The sequence below is a fragment of the Miscanthus floridulus genome, chromosome 10, assembly GCF_019320115.1.
Source record: "Miscanthus floridulus cultivar M001 chromosome 10, ASM1932011v1, whole genome shotgun sequence".
Lineage (NCBI taxonomy): Eukaryota > Viridiplantae > Streptophyta > Magnoliopsida > Poales > Poaceae > Miscanthus > Miscanthus floridulus.
In genome coordinates, this window is record NC_089589.1 from 9,231,297 (window position 1) to 9,253,812 (window position 22,516).

General features: G+C 42.2%; 1 protein-coding gene and 1 pseudogene across 1 annotated transcript; both read left to right on the top strand.

Annotated features, from left to right (window-relative positions):
- Window positions 1-4,613: 4,613 nt before the first annotated feature.
- LOC136487623 (protein LEAD-SENSITIVE 1-like) lies at window positions 4,614-7,102 on the top strand. Its single transcript, XM_066484733.1, has 2 exons — window positions 4,614-4,771; window positions 6,369-7,102. Exons 1-2 carry the CDS (start codon window positions 4,660-4,662, stop codon window positions 6,857-6,859), a joined length of 603 nt encoding a protein of 200 aa, XP_066340830.1. The 5' UTR covers window positions 4,614-4,659; the 3' UTR covers window positions 6,860-7,102.
- Window positions 7,103-11,576: 4,474 nt separating this feature from the next.
- LOC136487964 (protein LEAD-SENSITIVE 1-like) lies at window positions 11,577-13,677 on the top strand (annotated as a pseudogene).
- Window positions 13,678-22,516: the final 8,839 nt, after the last annotated feature.

The window sequence follows — 22,516 nt, forward strand, 5'->3', positions numbered from 1 at the left end:
CTTCAAATTTCTCTTCAAAATTGCTCTCAAAATAGTTGACAAGGTTTCGTTCACGGCCTCGGTTTGTCCATCAGTTTAATGATAAGTGGTAGAAAACAGTACCTTTGTCCCCAATTTAATCCATAAAGTGCGTCAAAAGTGACTAAAGAATTTTGCATCGTGATCTGAAACAATAGTAGAAGGCATACCATGCAAGCGAATGATATTTTGAAAGAAAAGGTCAGCAATATGAACAACATTGTCGCTTTTATGATAGGGAATAAAGTGTGCCATCTCAGAAAAATGATCCACCACAACAAAAATACTATTCCTCCCCCTCTTAGTCCTCAGCAATCCTAAAATAAAATCCATAGAAATATCAGTCCAAGAAATAGAAGGAACGAGAAGAAACATATACAAACCTTGTGGGTTCAACCGCGATTTTGCTTTTTAACATGTAGCGTAGCGATCCACAAACTGCTCTACACCTCGTCTCATCTTTGTCCAAACGAAGTGTGTGACCAGGATAACCCATCAAACTGCTCTACACCTCTGTCTTCTTAGCACCAAAATAACCCATCAAACTTCCTCCATGTGCCTCCTGCAGCAACAAAAGACAAAAGGATCCAATTAGAATGTATAGGCGGTTAGCTCTAAACAAAAACCCATCATTTATCACATATTTATTTCATATATGTCCCTCTTTACAATTCTGCATGACATCTTTAAAATCATCACCATTCACATATTGCTTTTTTATTATTTTAAGCCTAAATATACGACAATCAAGTTGGGACAACATGGCATATCGTCTAGACAAAATATCAACAATAATATTATCCTTTCCTTCTTGTGTTTGATGATAAAAGGAAAAGATTCAATAAATTCAAACCACTTAGCATGTCTACGACTCAGTTTGTTTTGGCTATGAATATGTTTAAATGATTCATGATCAGAATGAATAACAAATTCCATAGGCCATAAATAATTTGTTGTACATTGCTTTTCGATATATGGATATGACACTATGCTGAGATGAGTTATGTATGTTATAGCTGTTAATTCTAGGACTATCACAATGGTACAGGGAGTCAAGTTCTTGGTAAGAGAAACTGGTTTGTTTCAGTGCATTCGTCCGTCCACGAAGGACAAAAAGGAGAGAACTGATTTTCTTGCGACTTTGGACATGAAGTCCCTTTAATTTAGTCATCAATGCATCACCAACATATATATTTTTGACTACTTTTCCATTGAGGTTGCTTAGAGTATACCAAATAAATATGCAATTTAAAGTTCAGAGGTGAATACAAAAGAATAATATCCCTTATCTAGTGAAGAAGTGATGTGTATATGTGATGGTAAGAAGGCTATGCGTGGAGCAAGAGGCCTTAGGTTCGGATCCTAGGAAATGCATGAGTGCGTCGTGTGTAGATGCCTCCTAAAAATGGCTCTTTATTCTGCCATCAAGGGACACCAAAGCATTTGGATATATTCCTAGCCTGACTGCAAGGAAGCTAAATGTATTATTCAAGCATATAAAGGGAATTAAGGCTACAAAAGAGAAGCATAAAGTAATGGCAACACAACCATCAATTAGTAAGAATAAATTCATTTGTTATAACCCATTGTATAAATGCCTAGGCCACTGAGAATAAATTCATTTATGATAACCCAATACATAAAGGCCTAGATCGCTAAGAATAAATTCATTCGTGATAATCCAATGCATAAAGACCAAGCTAGACCTTAATAGGTCTGCCATAAGAAACCTCTTACCGGCCGCGGCCAACACATGATAACATTAAGGTCTCCTCCAGTAGGGTGGCGACATTGCTAGCAGGCGTGGATGAGAGAGAAGGCACAGACACAGGCAGGTGCTTCAGGAAATGTGCGGAGAGAGGGGGTGTATGGAAACGTGCGAGACTAGCGCTTCACTTCACGCTAGCGCGCTGCTTTTTGCACTACTAATGAGTAAAATATTAATACGGCTGGCGATGTCACTAACCGTTGGAGGAGGCCTACTATGTCTCAAACTCAACCTCGGACAGATCATGCCAAATCCAAATATATGCGATCACTGGAGTATATACAACTTTCATGATGGCATATTCTCTAAGCAAAAGATTCGGATGGGCCTTGGTCGGCATTTGCATAATCCAAATATATGACATCCGTCATCTGAATAAATATGATCACTATATATATAACTTCCATCCGAATTGAAAGTTGTATCATTTTGACTTCAATTACTTTCTCTAGTAGCTTACACATTCTCACTTATGGTGACATGGATCTGTCCCATATTCCTTGGGGACAGATCTTGGGTTTGCAGGTCAGACTTGGAACATGAGTTCAACCACGATGGTAGGGGTGGGCATAATTAACTAAAACTGAAGAACCAAACGGAAAGAACTGGAACCGAAACCGAAAGAACCGGAACAAAAAAAATCGGTTCCCTATTCGGTTGCAGATATCAAGGAACCAAAATTACCGAAGAAAGTTCGGTTTCTATTCTCAGATAACTGAATTAATCGAAACAACCAAAATACATGAATTTTGCTTCACTTACATGCATTTTGTACGATTATGTTTGGTTTATGTGTGATGTCTCGTATTTAAACTAATGTATTAGTGTTACTATATTGCTATTGTTTTCTTATCAATTATTATTATCTAAAATAGAGGTAGTGTTGCCCAAATTTTCTTTAGAACCTCCATATTTTTTTATTGTCTTAACCTCTGCTTAAAAGTTCAGTTAGTTCGGTTAGAACCGGAACCAAACCGAAAGCCCAAATGCTCGGTTTATAAAATTTCTCAGAACCGATCGGTTCCTATTTTCTAGGAACCGAATTTCTTCAAAAACCATGGAACCGGACTAAAAGCCGAATGCCCACCCCTAACGATGGGTGGTATGACTGAAGATGGCATTGCTTCGCTTGGGAATGCCTATGGAGGAGATGTCAAGGTTGTGGGGGAGACCCAATGCCCTAGCTATTGCTGCGTAGGATATTCTTTTCTATTCGATTAGCCAATGAGGCTAGTATCAAATTCATATGTCCATAGTATTTTAGGATGTAACAAGTTATTATACATTGTTTATTGATATATGGATGTGATACTATGCTGAGATGAGTTCTGTATGTGATTGCTGTTAATTCTGGGACTACCGCAATGGTACAGAGAGTTGGGTTCTTGGTAAGAGAACCCAATTCATTTCAGTGCATGCGGCCATCCGAGAACTGATTTTCTCGGGACTTGGGACGTGAAGTCCCTATAATTTGGTCGCCAACACATTGTCAACATATATTTTTTGACTACTTGGTACCAAAGTTGTAGAGCTCGATGAAATATACTCCCTCCAAGTTGCTAAAAGAAGTCGTTTTGGACAAGACTTGGGTCAAACATTGGAAATATAAATCATGAATAACTTTTAAGTTGTTGAATTTAGAAATGTGAAAACCATATGAATAGATTTGCCTTAAAAAGTACTTTCATAAAAATATACATATGTTACATTCCAATAAATATTTTTTTATAAAAATAACAAGTCAAAGTTATGCTTTGGAGACTGTGTCGCTGTCTAAAACGACTTCTTTTAGCAACCTGGAGGGAGTACAACTTTTGTAGTTGATGACTTTTCCATTGAGGTTGCTTAGAGCATACCAAATAAATACATAATTCAAAGTTGAGAGGTCAATACAAAAGAATAATATCCCTTATCTGGTGAAGAAGTGATGTGTATGTGTGATGGTTAGAAGGCTATGCATGGAGCAAGAGGTCTTAGGTTCGGATCCTAGGAAACGGATGAGTGCGTCGCGTGTAGATACCTCCTAAAAATGGCTCTTTATTCTGCCATTAAGGGGCACCAAAGCATTTGGATATATTCGTAGCATGACTATAAGGAAGCAAAATGTACTATTCAAGCATATAAAGGGAATTAAGGCTATCAAAGAAAAACATAAAGGAATGGCAGTACAACTGTCAATTAGCTAAGAATAAATTCATTTGTCATAACACAATGCATAAATGCGTAGGCTGCTCATCTGTGATAGCCCAATGCATAAATGTCTAGGACGTTGAGAATAAATTCATTTATGATAAACCAACACTTAAAGGCCAAGCTAGACCTTAATAGAGCTGCCATAGGAAACCTCCTGTCGGCCACGGCATGATAATATTAAGTCCTCCTCCAATAGGGTGGCGATGTCGCCAGCGGACGTGGAGGAGAGAGAAGGCACAGACGCAGGCAAGTGCTTCGGGAAATGTGCGGAGAGAGGGAGAGGGAGGGATGGGGGATGCGTATGGAAACGTGCAAGACCTACGCTTCGCTTCGCGCTAGCACGCTTCTTTTTGCACCGTTCATGAGTAAATTATTATTTTGGCCGGCGATGTCGCTAGCCGTTGGAGGAGGCCTATGCCTCGAACTCAGCCTCGGACAGATCACGCCGAATCCAAATATATGCCATCCGAATAAATACGATCACTGTGTACAACTTTCATAATGGCGTATTCTCTAAGCGAATGATTCGGATGCGCCTTGGCCGGCATTTGCATAATCCAAATATATGCCATCCGGTCGTCAAATAAACGTGATGGCTATATATATAGCTTCCATCTGAATTGAAAGTTGTATCATTTTGCCTTCACTTAATTTCCGTAGTAGCTTGCACATTTTCCCTTATGGACAGGGGGGTGACGGTGGCCTCAAGCAAAATAGAACGGTGGCAGCTCAGGCGCGGCGATCATATCTACGCCCGGCGCAGTAGCGCTGCCAATGTTTACTGCCATCATGGTAAGACCTATCGTTTTTATTAGTCCCATGCACCTTATTAATGGAAGAAACCCACATCTATTAAGAGGGTTAGGTGAGGTTGGTTTAGTTTTGTCCTGAGTGCACGAATTCCGAGAAATGTTGGTGTTTAGCAATTTTGCACTCTGGCGATGTTTGGCTGGTCGGTTTTGGGTCCGCGACCTAGCTAGTTAAGTTAAGTTAATTAATTCTTTTTGTCTATGGTATATCTGAATGGAGGGATATCAATCTTTTTAAGGCTGGATAATTATTACTCCAGTTCCATTCAATTAATCGATTAGGCTCTTTTGTCTATATATATATATATATATATATATATATATATATATATATATATATATATATATATATAGAGAGAGAGAGAGAGAGAGAGAGAGAGTTTCTATTCCTTACCCGTGTGCATTGTGTACTGCCGATGCAAAATGCGATATCTCCTTACCTGTAAGTCCGATTGACGAACCGTTTGAAGATTATTGCTAGAAAAAAAATACGACGAACAAAATGAGATCTATGAAGGCTATGTTTTGACAAAGTTTTTAAAAAGTAGTTGCAACATATGATTTTGAACCACTGAAACATCTGATGGAAATAATTGCAACAACATATTAGTTTGTATATGGACCATGTTAAACTAGTATTAGTGGCATGTTGCAAGTACTTCCTAAACATGTTGCAACACTCCAAAGAGATGTAACTACAAACTACACTAGGTTGTAACTGAGTAGTAACTCATGTTGTAACCGTGTCCTTTATTTGGTTGCAGTTGTTAATGTCTATGTGTTGAGTCCATGTGCAATGTGTAGTTTTTATGTATTGTTTCTTTATACCATAGTATTTTGTGTTATAACACAATAAATCAAGTTATAATTGAGTAGTAATCCATGTTGCAACTACATTTCATGTGTAATGTGTAGTTTTTTTTTGTGTATCATAGTACTTGCAACTATGTTATTTTTGTGTTGTTTCTGTAGACCATAGTATTTACAACTACACACTATATCAAGTTGTAATTGAGCAGTAATTCATGCTACAACTATATTTTGTGTGCAATGTGTAGTTGTTTATGTAGTGTTGTTTCTGTATATCATAGTATTTACAACTACACACTAAATCAAGTTGTAGCTGAGTACTAGCCAATCCACCCATGTTGCAACTACACACTATCTCAAGATTTAGGATATATATTGCCCGATGAAGTATATGTATAAGGAGTATATAATCATACTAGACCATCTAGGGTAGTATGCATGTTAAGTACTCAAGTATACATAGAGTATATGGTTATACTAATTTTATATACTATTATAATGATATATTAAAAAAAATATGGGCTCTTTTGGAAATTTTCACATAGTAAGATTTGGGGTATCCTAAAATGAGTATACTCAAACTGATAAATGAATGCGTACCCATACGCAACGTGGTTTACCGAAGACGGGAGTCGCTACACCTGGTAGCAGGAAAAAAACAAATCTGTTTGAGGCTGGCTAATTGCTACTGCGTACTTCAGTTCCATTCAATTAAGTACTACTAGCTAGTATATAAGTAGTGTATTATTAGCTTGAGTGTGTACATACAGGAATCTACGAAAGCGACAAGAAGGTGATCCACTTCACCAACCCTTCAGCGCAGTCCTCCACCGGGTTCAGCAGCAGTTCAGCCTTCTCCTCCTCATCTTATATATTCTGCTGGGAGTGCCGTCAAGCTATGCATGGCGGCGGCGTCGTCAGCTGCTGCCTGGACTGCTTCCTGGAAGGGGATAGTCTTCGCCTCTTCGCCTACTCAGTGCCTTTATGGTTCTATACCGCGAGCAATGTTGGGATGATTGTTGTCAACAGGGCTCGACTCACCTGCCACATGGCAGATGAAGATCCCCCCGAGGCGGTCTTGGAACGCGCCAACTACCTACTCCGCAACGGCTTCGGCACCTACGACGCTTTGGTCAATAACTGCTTCGACTTTGCCTTTTACTGCAAGACAGGGGGCACTTTAGTTTCCCCAGCAAGAGCGGTCATGATAGGCTTGAATCCGGAGCCCGTGCAAAACAATCCGACCTGCATGATCCTGTAGTGTAGCGTTTTAAATTACATATATAAATAAATGCTCGTGGCGGACGAGATGACGCTACGCAGTAGTAGCGTTTAGCGTCGTGGCAGTGAGCCAGGCAAAACCGGGGTTCGATGCACACAGCAGTAGCGTCGTCGTGGTAGTACGTGCTCCTGCCAACTTGAAAGAAAGAAAAAATTACTTGTATGTGTGTGTGTGTGTATAGAGATAGAGAGAGAATAATGGCCAACCAACTATCTTTGTATTTATGTGTGTGTGTGTGTCTATATATATATATATATATATATATATATATCTATCTATCTATCTAGAGTAATGACCAACCCTAGTAGTGTGTGTATATCTTTGTACGTAGCTACTCCTGTGTGCTGTGTGCATGTGCTATCTACAAGATCCAGTACTCAATGGAAATAAACGTCACGTCCCAATAATGCACTTTGGCCAAGCAAAGAAACGATGAAAGTAGCTAGCTTACAACTCCATCGATCTCAGCATAGGCCCCGTTCACGTGCCCTTAAGTCTGACTTGATCCGCTTCTTTTTTTATCTGAAACAGTATTTTTCTCTCATAGATTCTTCCAGAATTTCTCCAAACCATTCAAATTCCTTCAGAACCATACCATCCGAACGGGGCCATAATAATAATAATACACATGCATGAACCACCAGTACTCCAGTAGCTTACAAATATGGTAAAACGCAGTTAGCACAAAACCGCCAGCATATAGTAGTTTTAGCCCCATTTTTGCCCTTTACCTCAAAATCGAGTGGGTGCAGTTGATAGATAAGGCTTCATTATAGATTATTTTTAGTTTTGGCTGTCAGCAATTGCAGCCGTGCGTGCAATTTGACTTGGGTTCAACGAAACATGACATCAATTTGGCTCCGATGCTCCTTTCTTTTCTCTCTCTCTCTCCTCGACCGTGGCATGCCTTGTGGCACGTTTTTCAATTAAGAGAGAATAAAGTTATAAACAACAAACAAAAAACTTGGTAAGGTCCTGAACGCTTTTCCCATGTAGCCACCAACGTACCGGTCTGTCCAGAAGAAAGTCGATCCACCATCACCCACCACCGACTCCGTCGTTGGTGCATGACTCTTTCCCTGTGTGGCAGGCAGGTCCACCCACCCCCTGTCAGGGTCCGTCCGTCCGTCCTCCGCAACCATTCCCAGCGCAGCGCAGACTGAGTGCCAGTCCAGAACGACGTAGGTCCAAAATCCCAAGGCCACCAAGGTCTCTCTGATGCTCTCTTATCATGCAGTGTGGAGTACAACGCCTCTTATGTTATGCATACCACTCCCTGTTCGCGTACTTTGACCGCGGCAATGCAGCTCTCAAAGGATTTGCCAAGCAAGTCCATCGTTTCACCAGCCTCAGCTAGCAATACATCGTGCTACTAACCTCAGATTAGAACAATACTATCGGTTCAAAACACCCCATCACTGTCGGATTTTGAACCAGCACAACCAAACCGACAGTGATAAGGGTTAGCTATCACTGTCGGTTCCTACAGACCGGCAGTATTCTGCAACTTCACTATCGGTCCTTTACACAATCCGGCAGAGTTTAGTTCCACCGACACTGTCGGTTCATGAGACCACCCGGCAGTGTAACCTCGAACATCACTGTCGGTTTGTGTCTTTAGCCGGCAGTGTTGTCGTAACTAGCACTGCCGGTTTGTGGCTCAAGCCGACAGTGCCATCTTGGTCATCACTGCCGGGTTGTTGCTAACCGGCAGTGATGGCCGTTCGCGTTTTATTGTTTTATAATTTATTTTAATTTATATTTTTTTGTGGAATCAGGTTTCGCTTTATATACATTACGTAGACTACAGGTCCATCAATATTAAACATTATAAATGTTACGGTTATAGTTCACATGTTTTTATCAAGATCTCGATCCCTCAAAATAAAAAAAAAATTATTCGATAAGATGAAGCATGCTTCTTGGACTTCTTACAATAATCTAGCGAGCCGCTCTCGGCCATACTGGTCCTTGAACTTCACGGATTGTGCAATGGAAAATACTCCATCTCTTTCCAATACCTCGGCTAAGATGAATTTTGCCAGCTCCGATTTCAGTGCGACGATCTCCATGTCTAACACCTTTCAGTTATATTTCTTGCGCTGTCTTTCAAAAAAGATATCCAAAGAGGAATCAGTAAATCATTTTGTTGAATTATGAACAGACATAAATAAAATGGGGATTATACACACCAACTTATATGCTTCTTCCGATTTCCCGCCGATGTAGCGAAGCATTGCCCAAATTACATAAAACCCGCATTCATTGTTTCCCGCCAGCTATTTTAGGTACTTTCCCTCTATTTCGACAACCTTGAATGGAACCTGCGTCCCACCAATATGTCTTTTTCAGACACTCTGCAACATTAAAAGGAGAAACATTAGAAAGCGGTATGTGTAATTAGAAAATAATATGTTATTAGGACCACTTACTAATTCAGCACTGCCACCGGTGCATCCAGGTGATGGAATAGTTTTTCATCGAGTCCCACACCTCGATCAGATTTTTAGCAAGATTGACACAAATGAAGACGAAATGGTTGCTGCAATCACAGAATCCTAATTATCGAATAATCTTAACGAAAAAAGAAGCATAAAATTAAAAGCCGAGAACACATACTCGCAGTTGTACGCTAGAAGTATGTGGGTTTTGTTCTTCATCTTGAATTCATCGAAAACATCAATCAATCTCTCTTTCAGGTCTTTCACGTCACATCCATGAAGGCCTAAACATGTCTTCTCATTGACTCGCTCGGGGTCCAAGAAGCCTATGTTATCCCATTTGCTTTTTAGTATGCAAAATTTTGCTATACACCTACATAAAATCATGGAAAGTGCTCAAAAAATAACAATTTATATCTCGAGAGAGTAGTTAATTGTAATATCATGCGTGTAGGGTACTTACATAGTCCACAGCATTAACATTTGTGAATCAAGAGAGCATTTCTGGTATAGCTGGAACAAGCACTCCCACTCGACATCGAACTTCTCTTCTTCAGGATAATAAAAAACATGTGGCGAATGGATAATAACCTCAAAACCGAAGTCCTCCATCTCTATTGCTTGAGCCATGTAGTATTCATACAAATGGCGCATATATGTTGTCAAATTTTTATACTCGTCATCGGGAACCAAAAGATTGCCCCTTTCATACTTCATTGCCGGTGTTCCCGTCCCTTGTACATCATAATAGATGTTCGCGGCCTCTTCCATGGTTAATTCGGGGTTGTCTTCGACGTACTTCTGTATCTTCCTTAAATCTTCATTGTGTATTTCTTCGGCTCTTATTGTAGCGTACTTATTCTGTGTTTGCCTTTCGAATTCGGACTTCAACAAACACTGAGGCAGTGAGGCACAGAGATTGAAGAAACTAACACAATCTTCCTTCGAGATGTGTGCTGTAAATTTTCTTTCATCAAGTTTGTAACGCTGCCACTGAACGGCCTTTTGTTTTTTGTTGGTCCACTTTAGGAGCATTAGTGACCGAATCCAAGGACCTTTTCTGCGATTGCGAGGATGCCTTTGATCTTGTTTTGGGCTGAGGTGGAGGAGGAGGAGGAGGATGACGACGAGAATTCTGTTTTCCTAGGGCTGATGAAGATGGAGGAGGAGGAGGAGGAGTCTTCTCTTTTCTCGGGGGCGGCTGATGAAGATGGAGTCGGACGAGGAGGAATAGAAGGAGACCTCTATCTTCTCGGGGGTGATGGCAAGGGATGAGGAGGGGAGTGATCTCTGTTGGGAGATGGTGAGTGATCATCGCAAGAATAATATCCCTTATCTGGCGAAGAAGTGATGTGTATGTGTGATGGTAAGAAGACTATGCATGGAGCAAAAGGTCTTAGGTTCGGATCCTAGGAAACGCATGAGTGCATCGCGTGTAGATGCCTCCTAGAAATGGCTCTTTATTCTGCCATTAAGGGGCACCAAAGCATTTGGATATATTCATAGCACGACTGCAAGGAAGCAGAATGTACTATTCAAGCATATAAAGGGAATTAAGTCTGCCAAAGAAAAGCATAAAGGAATGGTAATACAACTGTCAATTAGCTAAGAATAAATTCATTTGTAATAACCCAATGCATAAATGCCTAGGCCGTCGAGAATAAATTCATTTGTGAGAACCCAACGCATAAAGGCCAAGCCAGACCTTAATAGGGCTACCTTAATGTCGGCCGTGGCATGATAATATTAATTCCTCCAATAGGGTGGCGATGTCGCCAGCGGACGTGGAGGAGAGAGAAGGCATAGGCAAGTGCTTCGGGAAATGTACGGAGAGAGGGAGAGGGAGGGAGGGATGGGGGAAGCGTATGGAAACGTGTGAGACCAGCGCTTCGCTTCGCGCTAGCATGCTGCTTTCTGCACGGTTCACGAGTAAATTATTATTTTGGCTAGCGACATCGCTAGCCGTTGGAGGAGGCCTATATGCCTTGAACTCAGCCTCAGACAGATAATGCTAATCCAAATATATGCCATCCGAATAAATACGATCACTGTATACAACTTTCATGATGGCGTATTCTCTAAGCGAAAGATTCGGGTGGGCCTTGGTTGGCATTTGCATAATCTAAATATATGCCATCCGTCGTCCGAATAAACATGATGGCTATATATATAACTTCCACCCGAATTGATAATTGTACCATTTTCTATTTAGTAAATTTCTCTAATCGGAGTAGGTTGCACATTTTTCGTTATATATGGACAGGGGGCCGGTGACAGTGTTGTCAAGCCGTATAGAACGGTGGCAGCTCAGACCCGGCGATCACATCTACGCTTGGTTTAAAAAAAAGCTCATTCCCTACTCTCATCACGGTAAGACCAATCGTATTTAGGGCCTGTTTGGGACGGCTCTACTCCAATTTTTTCTGCTCTGCTCCACCAACTCTACCATGGAGTAGCTCCACTATGGAGTTCCTGTAGCAAATGTGACTGTTTGGTATGCAGCTCTGCTCCACCTTCGGTAACAGGAGGTTTTGGTGGAATGTCCTTCTATGCCCTTGGCACACCCATCAGAGGCAGCGGGGCTCGTGGAGATCTGGAGGCCGTCGTAGGAAGCGAGCAAGTGGAGGTCGTCCTCAGAGGCAGTGGGGCTCGTGGAGAACCTCTGGGCGTGAGCGGTTGTCCTGCCGAGAGCACAGCGGCCATGGCGCGACCATCAGGGGCGCATGAGCCACGCAAAGACAAGAAAGGAAGAAGATGTGTACATGAAGAAGGGCGCCGCCGGGGATGGTGAAAATGCGGATGTGGCTTGCTGGCGCATGGCCGGGGACGCCCGGACAAGCCCAGGGCACAGCTACCACGGGCGTGGCCACCAGGAGCGCAGTCGCCAGGGACGCGCGGCTCGCCGGGGGCGCGGCCGTCGGGGACGCGCCGCCTGCCTGAGGTGCGGCTGCTGCGGACGCGGCTTGCTGGGGGCTCAGAGTGCTAGGCGTGCGGCCGCCGCTGGCGCTGCCGTTGAGGGAACGAGCGTGGCCAGGGCGCCGCTCACCCGTGGCGGCGGGGCCAAGCGCGGGCGGGCCGCCGCTCACCAGGGGCGGAGGGGCCGAGCGCGGCCAGGGCGCCGCTCGCCGGTGGTTTGGGGAGGACGGGCTGGAGCAGAGGAGAGAGAGGCGACGGGAGGAAATAGAACGAACCGGTATCTGCGTAACGAGTGGCAGTTGCGGGTAATTACCTCCAACTCCACGAGGACATACGAAACGCTGGTTTGTGGAGTACCCTCTGAGGAGCTCCGCGAAAAACATGGAGTTGGACCAAAACTCCATCTTTTTTTGGGAGCAGAGTTTGTGGAGTTGGACCTGTTTGGCAGGAAAGTTTAGGAGCAGAGCGACAAAAGGTGAAGCAGAGCAGTCCCAAACAGGCTCTTAGTCCCATGTACCTTAATGGAAGAACCGAAGAAGCGGACATTTATGATTTATTAAAAAGAAAAGAGGGTGGAGGTTAGTTTAGCTTTGTCCTCGTGAGTGCACGAATCCCAAGGTATATAATGTTGGCGTTGTACACAAGCGATTTTGCGCTCGGGCGTTGCTGTTGGCAGGATTTGGTTTTGGGACCGCGACCTAGTTAATAATTAAGTACTAACAAAAAGTAGTAGTTCTTGGTCTCGTTCGTTTCGTTGGAAAAACAAGTCAAAACACTGTTCCGACTGATTTGTTGTGAAAAAAAAAATACTGTTTCGACTGAAAAAACAAGCTAAAAAAACGAATAATAAGAGAAGCGAACAGGGCCTTATGTGTCTCTCAATCTCTCTATCTCTCTCTATTAACTTAGTGTACATACATGAATCTACGAAAGTGACGACAAGGTGATCCACTTCACCATCGATTCAGCGCAGTCCGCTGCCTCTGACTTCACCAGCTTTTTAGCGTCCTCCTCGTCGTCATCCTCCTCTTTTCCGTTCTGTCCGGAGTGCCGTGAAGCTATGCGTGAAGGCGGTGTTGTCACCTGCTGCGTTGACTGCTTCATAGAAGGAAATAATCTTTGCCTCTTCGTCTACTCGGTGCCTGCGTGGTTCTGTAGCATGAGCAATATTGGTTGGTGTTAAGACACCTGCTCCATGGAACCTGAAGAGCTCCGCCCTGTTTGCTTGGCTTATAAGCTGTATTTTTTCAGCCAACAAATATTATTTTTCTCTCATAACAAATCAGCCAATAGTACTTTCAGTCATGACTTATCAGCCAAGCGAACAGGGTGCCCACGGGCTTCGGCACTTATAACCTTGCGCTCAATAACTGCTTCGACTTTGCCTTTTACTGCAAGACAGGAACGCCGTTATCGTTTAAAACTAGAGTTGCTTATTGACCCCTCCATGTCTCCGCGAGACGTGCGCCGCCCCCCCAGCATGTACAATCATGTAGATATAGCCATACGGCTCTTGTCTACCATATCATATAGTACTAGTACATAGACAATAAGACAAACAACTTAATTATACTTGAGCTGTTGTCTAGTTTCTGGTTGTGTGCAAACTGTCTAATGTATTCATGATCAAGTATATATAATAAGTAAGAAAGTTGTATGCTATTTTGTTACAGACTCAAAGAAATACGGCAACACATACGTCAACGCATGGATCGGATCAACTCATAATAATTTGATAAACACTCGGTTTCACACATGACCTGCTGTAACTGAAAATGATCAACTCAATTTTACATAAGGTCTGTATCCTATCATTGTCACGGTCTGAACAAGCAAACACAAATGGCACAAATCATACTGTTTTTTTCTTCTTCTAATTCAGTGACTGAATCCAATTCAAAACCTCCAGGAGGATGAGACTAGCTCTAGACAAGCAGTACCCAATATCAATGACTGAGGGTGCACAACTTCGATCGAGGAGATCAAGTAGTGCCTACTCCTACGTAGGTACCTCACTGCTCTGCTTGCTTGTCACTTGCGATCTTGGGCAAATATCTGGGCGCTAGCTAGCTAATGCGTTACTAGTCGCCGGCCGGTAGTTTCTGCTCCTAATCTGCACTATGCTGAGTTGTGCGAATTCCGAGCAGAGCAGCGATCACTTCTGCAGCAGCCAACCACATACTCTCGAAGCCTCTCTCTTTCTCTCGGCGACTGCGGAGGCGGCGAGAGAAACTTGTGCTCCAGCCGGCGAGACCGCCGTTCTTCCTCGCCTCAGATGGCCTGGTTGGCCTCGGAGGGGAGGGGAATGAGTGGATCTTTGCCCGGCTGTGTAGATTAGGTCCCTCTAGGTGTAGGGTTTGGTGTCCCGGCGACGCTTGCAAGGTGGAGGCGGTGTGGCCACAGTGGAATAAGGTCCTCCAGGCTCTCTTCCACCTCGCCGTCACTTGCTCCGGCGTCGGCGGCGGGCTTGTGGGGTGGCAGCTCTTCGGATCTGGAGACCGGGTTGGAGCTTCAGATCTTGATGGCTCCTGTACAGGAGTTCGATCCAAGTCGGTCGGCGGCGGTTCGTCGTTTCGGAGGAGCGAAGGAGTCGCCGGCGTTGTCTTTTGAGGATGCGGAGGATGCTGTGGGTGATGCGGAAGTCAGGAGGATGGATCGGGCTCGGTTTCCCTGCAGCGGCGTAGTCGTCATCGGAAGAGGTTGAATAAATCACAGACGTTGAATGTCAGAACATGTATTAGACAATTAAAGAACCAAATAATCAACGAAAAAATGTTGGCTATACCTGTGCCTGTGCGCTGCTTCCTTGCCATATCTGATATAGGAGCATTACGGCACGTATGCAACATATGCATAACGTGGATCCGTCCTCTACGGCAATGAACCCCTTTCCTAGGATAGTTTCTTTCTTTATATGATTATTATCTCTTATTTGTTAGTTTGCATGTGACTTAGACATGTATATACGAACGGATCCTCATTGTATTATGTGAGTAATGTATATCCAAAGTTTAAACATAATCACGATCATATACAAGATTCATATGTATACAAGATTTTTATATAAAAATAGCTGTAATGACATATACACCTGTCACGTTACAAGACTTCTATATAAAAATAACTATAATGATAGGGTTCCATACTTTTTTTTTGGACAAATTTGTCACATACAAAATGTTATAGTTACGTGCATGCTTTTTTCTAGTTGTCAACGCACGTTCGGCTTTGTTCACATTAAGAAATTTTAAAAAAAGAAGTCACCTTTTGTTCTTTCTCTGTTAGGTAAGTAGGTAAGTGTGAGCGGTGTGGTCTTTTCGGTCTAGCTTCTTGCTGGCCTTGTTTTTTGTTTTTTGTTTTTTGTTGTGTTGTATTACGTTGTTACTTGCTGGGGGGTTGTTGCCCCACAGTTTTATTAAAAAAAATGATTTACCATATTTAATAGATCACGCATACATCAATTAGATCTAGGAAAAAAGATTTTTATATCTAAAACTTTCCTTAGTTATTCTATTTTATAAAATTAAAAATTAAATAAATATACATCTCACCTATTACCTCTAGAAAGTAATAGATAATGCCAACCATTAAATGAATGGCTCACAGTCATTTAGATGTACCGTAGCGAGGCCCGGAGTGGGGCTGGAGTGCTTTGGTGGGCTATTCTTGTGGGCTAAACTGAAGAGCTGTAGTGGACATTTTTCGGGCTTGCCCCAGGCTGCAGCCCCCCCCCCCCCCCCCCCCCCCCACCCAGCCCGGGGCCCAGATCCGTCCATGGTTACTTACTCTGTTGCTGAACTTGGTTTCATCCATCATATCTCGTGCCTACTGTTATTCTCATCAGTTGATATTGTTGAGATATGATTTTTTCACTACTGTCTCCGTGCTCGTTGTTAGAGACGACGTTGTTAACCCTTTTGGATTTTTTTTTGTTTGTTTGAAATAAAACATGGCGATGAATGTGTGTGTAATGTGTTCCGATCTACATGCTACTCTCTCATCGTCTTGCACATGGTGACACCTTGCAGCGAGCCGATGCATGTGAGCACGGAGGAGATGATCATCGCTAGTGCTTTCTTTTGTAAAGAGAATGAAGATGCGGAGGATTGTATTATTGTTTCTTGTTTGTAAATCTAAAGCCGATTCGTTTAACTATACAGCATATATAGGCAACAAGCTCTTTTGAAGACCACTTGAAGCACCCATTCTCCATTCAGTTGTGTTGATTGATTGATGTCTGCAAATTCAAACGTGTATGCTTGAATTAGTTGTGTTGTTGATTGGTGTTGTCTGCAAATTCAAACATACATGCTTGAATCATTTGGGCTTTGTCGGTGGGCCGATGGCCTTAGGCACTCCACAATGTTGTCTCCGAATGAAGCTAGAAAGGGAGAGAGAGAGAGAGAGAGAGAGAGAGAGAGAGAGAGAGAATTTAAGCATCACCTTTCTAGTCAAGAAGTGATGCATGCGTATGTGTGGGTCTGGGGCGGAGGAAGGGCCGGTGCTCTAGTAGAATCTCTAAGAGAAATATAAGCCTAAAATTTAATCCTATATAAGAGAAAAATGAGTCTAAAACTTACAATTCAATCCATTTTTTTTTAATAATTCCAACATCTTTTGTCTAGTTCAACTCTCATTATCTAGCTTGTCTGGCTCCGCCACTGTGTGTGGTTGTAACAAGGCAATGCATGGAGCAAGAGGCCTTAGGTTCGGCCGGATCCTAGAAAATGCATGAGTGCGTTGTGTGTAGATGCCTCCTAAAAATGGTTCTTTATTCCAACATCAGGGGTTAACAAAGCATTTGCATATATTCTTGGCTCGACTGCAACCGCAAGCAAGCTAACCTGTTTGGTTGAAACAACCAACAAACCTACCCCTCTCTATCTTCCTTGAAACAGCTATGAAACATCTCTCTATTTTCACCCATCTGGAAAGACAAAGAGCGGAAAGCAGAGTCCAATGTATTGCGAAAATTGTAACATGCAAAAGTAGCTGCTTCTGAAGAAGCAGCTTCAGGTTCTACCCGTTTGGTTGGTGTTCTGCTTTTTGGTAGCAGAAGCAATTTTCAAAAGCTGAACCAAACACAACCCAAATGTACTACTAAGCTTATAAAGGGAATTACGGCTGCCAAAAAAAGGCATAAAAAACGACAACATATACCACCAATTGATTAAGAATAAATTCACTTATGATAACCCAATACATAAAGGCTCAGGCCGTTATGAATAAATTCATTTATAATAACCCAATGCATAAAAAATCAAGGTAAAGGTTTTCATAGGACTACCATAAGAAACCTCTTGCCAGCCATGTCCGGCACATGATAAGGTTATTGGGCCTCTCCAATAGGGTGGCGATGTCGCCGGCAGACGGGAGGAGAGAGCGCAGCACAGGCACAAGCAGTACTTCGGAATACGTGTGGAGAGAGGGTGTCCGAAAACGTGTGAGACTAGTGCTTCGCTTCACGTTACGCGCTGTTTATTTGCATTGTTCATTCATCAAGTAAAATATTATTTTGGCTGGCGATGTCGCTACTTGTTGAAGGGGGTCTAGAACTCAGTGAAATGTACTCTATCCATTAAAATAGTATAAACCTCATTGTTTAGAGGTTTCATAGAAAATGGTATCAACATTTTTATATCTAAATAGATTTATTATAAAAATATATATTTTATGATTAGTCTAATGATGTTTTATTACATATCATAGACATTAGTATTTTTATATAAGTGATCAAATTTAAGATTAATTAACTCATCGAAAAGTGAGATTTACATTGTTTCTGGACGGAAAGAGTACTTGGACAGATCATGCAGAATTCAACTTTCATAATGGCGTATTCTCTAAGTGAAAGATTCTGATGCGCCCCTGGTGGGCATTTGCAGAGTGGAATATATATGACATCCGTACGTCATCCGAATACATATGATCATCATATATGTAACCCCATCCAAATTGAAAGTTATATCATTTTTTCATTCAGTAAATTTCTCTACTAGGAGGAGCTTGCACATTTTTTGTTATATATGGACAGGGGGTTGGCAGTGTTGTCAAGCCGTATAGAACGGTGGCAGCTTAGACTCGGCGATCACGTCTACATCTGGCGCAAACACGCTGCCTATACCTACACCTATCATAGTAAGGGGATGTTTAGTTCGAGCTACTAAACTTTAGTAGCTACTAAACGGTTTAGTCACTTTTAGTAACTCCAGAGTTACTAGAGAGGACTAAAGCCCTTTTAGTAGCTTTTAGTTATAGCGTTTGGTTAAAAAGTTACTAAAGTGACTAAAAGCTACTAAATTTAGTAGCTACTAGGCGAACCAAACAGGCTCTAAGACCAGTCATTTTTATTAGTCCTACTATGCACCTTAATAATAGGTTCATTAGTCCTAAGCGTACATATATTTATATTAGAGTTAAATGCATGCGAGGTTTCGATTAGGTCCATCAACTCTAAAAGTTGATTTCGGGGTCCATAAACTTTTTAAGTGGTTCACCGCAGATCCGTACCCCTTCGTTTGGTCCTTAGATTCAACTTTCGAGTCAATAAACTCTATAAGTGGTTCACCGTAGGTCCATACCCCTTCGTTTGACCCTTTGATCTAACATGATATGTGGAGTCAACCACCAGCATAGCATGAAATTTCCCAAACCCATGCTTATCCCCCTTCAGCGCTGCCCTCCTTTCCAATCCTCAAGCCTGACATATGTGCCTCTTTGCTTTATCTCTACTCCAGTGCTCGACAACACCATTACCAGTCACTGAGCTCCCACTACCGTCGATGTTCCTCGCTTTGTGCTTCAGCTCTGTCCTAGAAATGAGCGCTACTGAGTCCGTCTCTGCCTCCTCTACCCTTTTGTGCTCATCACACAGAAACCCTGTCGGAGCTCCTAGCCCATCCTATTGCAGCTACCATGGTCGAGCTTTGAGCTTGCGTGCACCGCCATTCTTGTCAGTGTAGGCCATCACTGTTTCAACGAATGCGCGGTTGAGTCCGTCGCGGTCCCCACGTCCCCGCGCACATGCATAAAGGGAATTAAGGCTGCCAAAGAAAAGCATAAAGGAATGGCAACACAACCGTCAATTAGTAAGAATAAATTCATTTGTGATAACCCAATGCATAAATGCCTAGGCCACTGAGAATAAATTCATTTATGATAACCCAATGCATAAAGGCCTAGATCGCTAAGAATAAATTCACCGTGATAATCCAATGCATAAAGATCAAGCTAGACCTTAATAGGGCTGCCATAAGAAACCTCTTGCCGGCCGTGGCCAGCACATGATAACATTAAGGCCTCCTCCAGTAGGGTGGCAACATCGTCATCGGGCGTGGAAAAGAGAGAAGGCATAGAGACAGGCAGGTGGTTCAGGAAATGTGTGGAGAGAGGGGGTGTGTGGAAACGTGCAAGACTAGCGCTTCACTTCGCGCTAGCGCGCTGCTTTTTGTACTACTCACGAGTAAAATATTATTACGGCTGGCGACGTCGTTAACCGTCGGAGGAGGCCTATGTCTCAAACTCAGCCTCGGACAGATCATGCCAAATCCAAATATATGCGATCACTCAAGTATATACAACTTTCATGATGGCGTATTCTCTAAGTGAAAGATTCGGTTGGGCTTTGGTCGGCATTTTCATAATCCAATATATGCCATCCGTCATCTGAATAAATATGATCACCATATATATATAACTCCATCCAAATTGAAAATTGTATCATTTTGACTTCAGTTACTTTCTCTAGTAGCTTGCACATTTTTTCTTATGGTGACATGGATTTGTCCCATATCCTTGGGGACAAATCTTAGGTTTGCAGGGTCAGACTCGGAACATGAGTTCAACCACGATGGGTAGGGGTGGGCATAATTAACTGAAACCGAAGAACCGAACGGAAAGAACCAGAACCGAAACCGAAAGAACCAGAATCGAAAAAATTCGGTTCCAAATATCAAGGAACCGAAATAACCGAAGAAAGTTCGGTTCCTACTTTCAGATAACCAAAACAACCGAAATACATGAATTGTGCTTTGCTAACATGCATTTTGTACGATTATGTTTGGTTTATGTGTGATGTCTCATATTTAAACTAATGTATTTGTGTTACTATATTGCTATTGTTCTCTTATCAATTATTATTATCTAAAATAGAGGTAGCGTTGCCCAAATTTTCTTTAGAACTTGCATATTTTTTGTTCTCTTAACCTCTGCTTAAAAGTTGGGTTAGAACCGGAACCAAACCGAAATAACCGAAAGTCAAAATGCTCGGTTCCTAGAATTTCTCAGAACCGATCGGTTCCTATTTTCTAGGAACTGAATTTCTTCAAAAACCGAGGAACCGAACCGAAAACTGAATGCCCACCCCTGATGTTGGGTGGTATGACCGAAGGTGGCATTGCTTCGCTTGGGAACGCATATGGAGGAGATGTCAAGGTCATGGAAGAGACCCGATGCCCTAGCTACCGCTACGTAGGATTTTCTTTTCTATTCGATTAGTCCATGAGGCTTGTATCAAATTCGTATTTCCATATTATTTTAGTATGTAGCAAGTTATTGTACATTGTTTATCCATATATCGGCCATGTTCGCTTGTCTTATAATCCGTCTTTTTCAGCTTGTTTTTTCAGCCGGAACAGTGTTTTTCTCTCACAACAAATCAGCCGGAACAGTGTTTCGACTTATTTTTTCAGCGAAGCGAACGGGGCCATGGATGTGATACTAAGCTGAAATGAGTTCTCTAGGTGATAGCTGTTAATTTTGGGACTATCACAATGGAACAGAGAGTCGGGTTCTTGGTAAGAGAACCCGATTCATTTTGGTGCATGCATCCATCCGTGAAGGCCAAAGGAGAGAACTGATTTTCTCGGGACTTGGGACGTGAAGTCCCTATAATTTGGTCGCCAACACATATTTTTGACTACTTGGTACCGAAGTTGTAGAGCTCGATGAAATGTATAACTTTTGTAGTTGATGACTTTTTCCATTGAGGTTGCTTAGAGTATACCAAATAAATACGCAATTCAAAGTTCAGAGGTGAATACAAAAGAATAACATCCCTTATTTAGTGAAGAAGTGATGTGTATGTGTGATGGTAAGAAGGCTATGCATGGAACAAGAGGCCTTAGGTTCGGATCCTAGGAAATGCATGAGTGCGTCGCGTGTAGATGCCTGATAAAAATGTCTCTTTATTCTGTCATCAAGGGACACCAAAGCATTTGGATATATTCCTAGCCCAACTGTAAGGAAGCTAAATGTACTATTTAAGCATATAAAGGGAATTAAGGCTGCCAAAGAAAAGTATAAAGGATGGCAGTACAACTGTCAATTAGCTAAGAATAACTTCATTTGTGATAACCCAATGCATAAATGCCTATGCTGCTGAGAATAAATTCATTTATGATAGCCCAATGCATAAATGTCTAGGCCGCTAAGAATAAATTCATTTGTGATAGCCCAATGCATAAATGTCTATGCTGCAGAGAATAAATTAAGGCCAAGCTAGACCTTAGGGCATATACAACCTACAGACAGGACGTTGTCTGTGAGTTTCTAGGAATTCACACACAGACAGCTTATACAGTGGTCGTCTATTTGACTGTTTGTAAGCCATTTAATGTTCGTTGATAACCATGATCAAATAAGTTACAAAAAAAATAACCATGATCAAATAGAAAGAAGATCTTCATATATAATTTTGTTGTTTCGTCATTCTTGATACAAACACGCATAAATAAAATAAAAATACAGTGATCACTAAACAAATATTGAAAATAAAAAATAGATGAAAATGTAGGCTCATATCTTATCTCTTCCACATGTGCGGCCATCCATTCAACGTTATCACTGCGTCTATACTCTCTCTCTCTCCCTCGAGAGTAAAGACTTGTCTCTCGCTTGTATTATATCGGAACAGCCCTCTCGCCTGGAGTTCTGGAGAGATTGAAAAGGCCGGCGCGACGGCCAGCAAGGGGAGATGACCAGTGCGTGTCCCTCGGACGACTACGACGGCAGCGGCGACGGAGAGCTCATGTCGAACGTCCTCCGCTCCACGCCTGACCGTCTTTGACCGCCGCATTCATCGGCTCTGGTGCCTACGCGCATTCTTCGCCTGATGCCACTCAACTGCACTGGATCTGTCTGAGCTGGTGTTTACACCGACTAAACTTTAGTCGCTCACATCGGATATTTAGACACATGCATGGAGTATTAAATATAGACTATTTATGAAACTAAATGCACAGATTGAGACTAATTTATGAGACGAATTTATTAAGTCTAA

Coding starts and splice junctions, on each gene's coding strand:
- LOC136487623 (XM_066484733.1), top strand. CDS start 4,660: ATGGACAGGGGGGTGACGGTGGCCTCAAGCAAAATAGAACGGTGGCAG. Junction 4,772..6,368: donor CAATGTTTACTGCCATCATG/GTAAGACCTATC, acceptor GTGTACATACAG/GAATCTACGAAAGCGACAAG.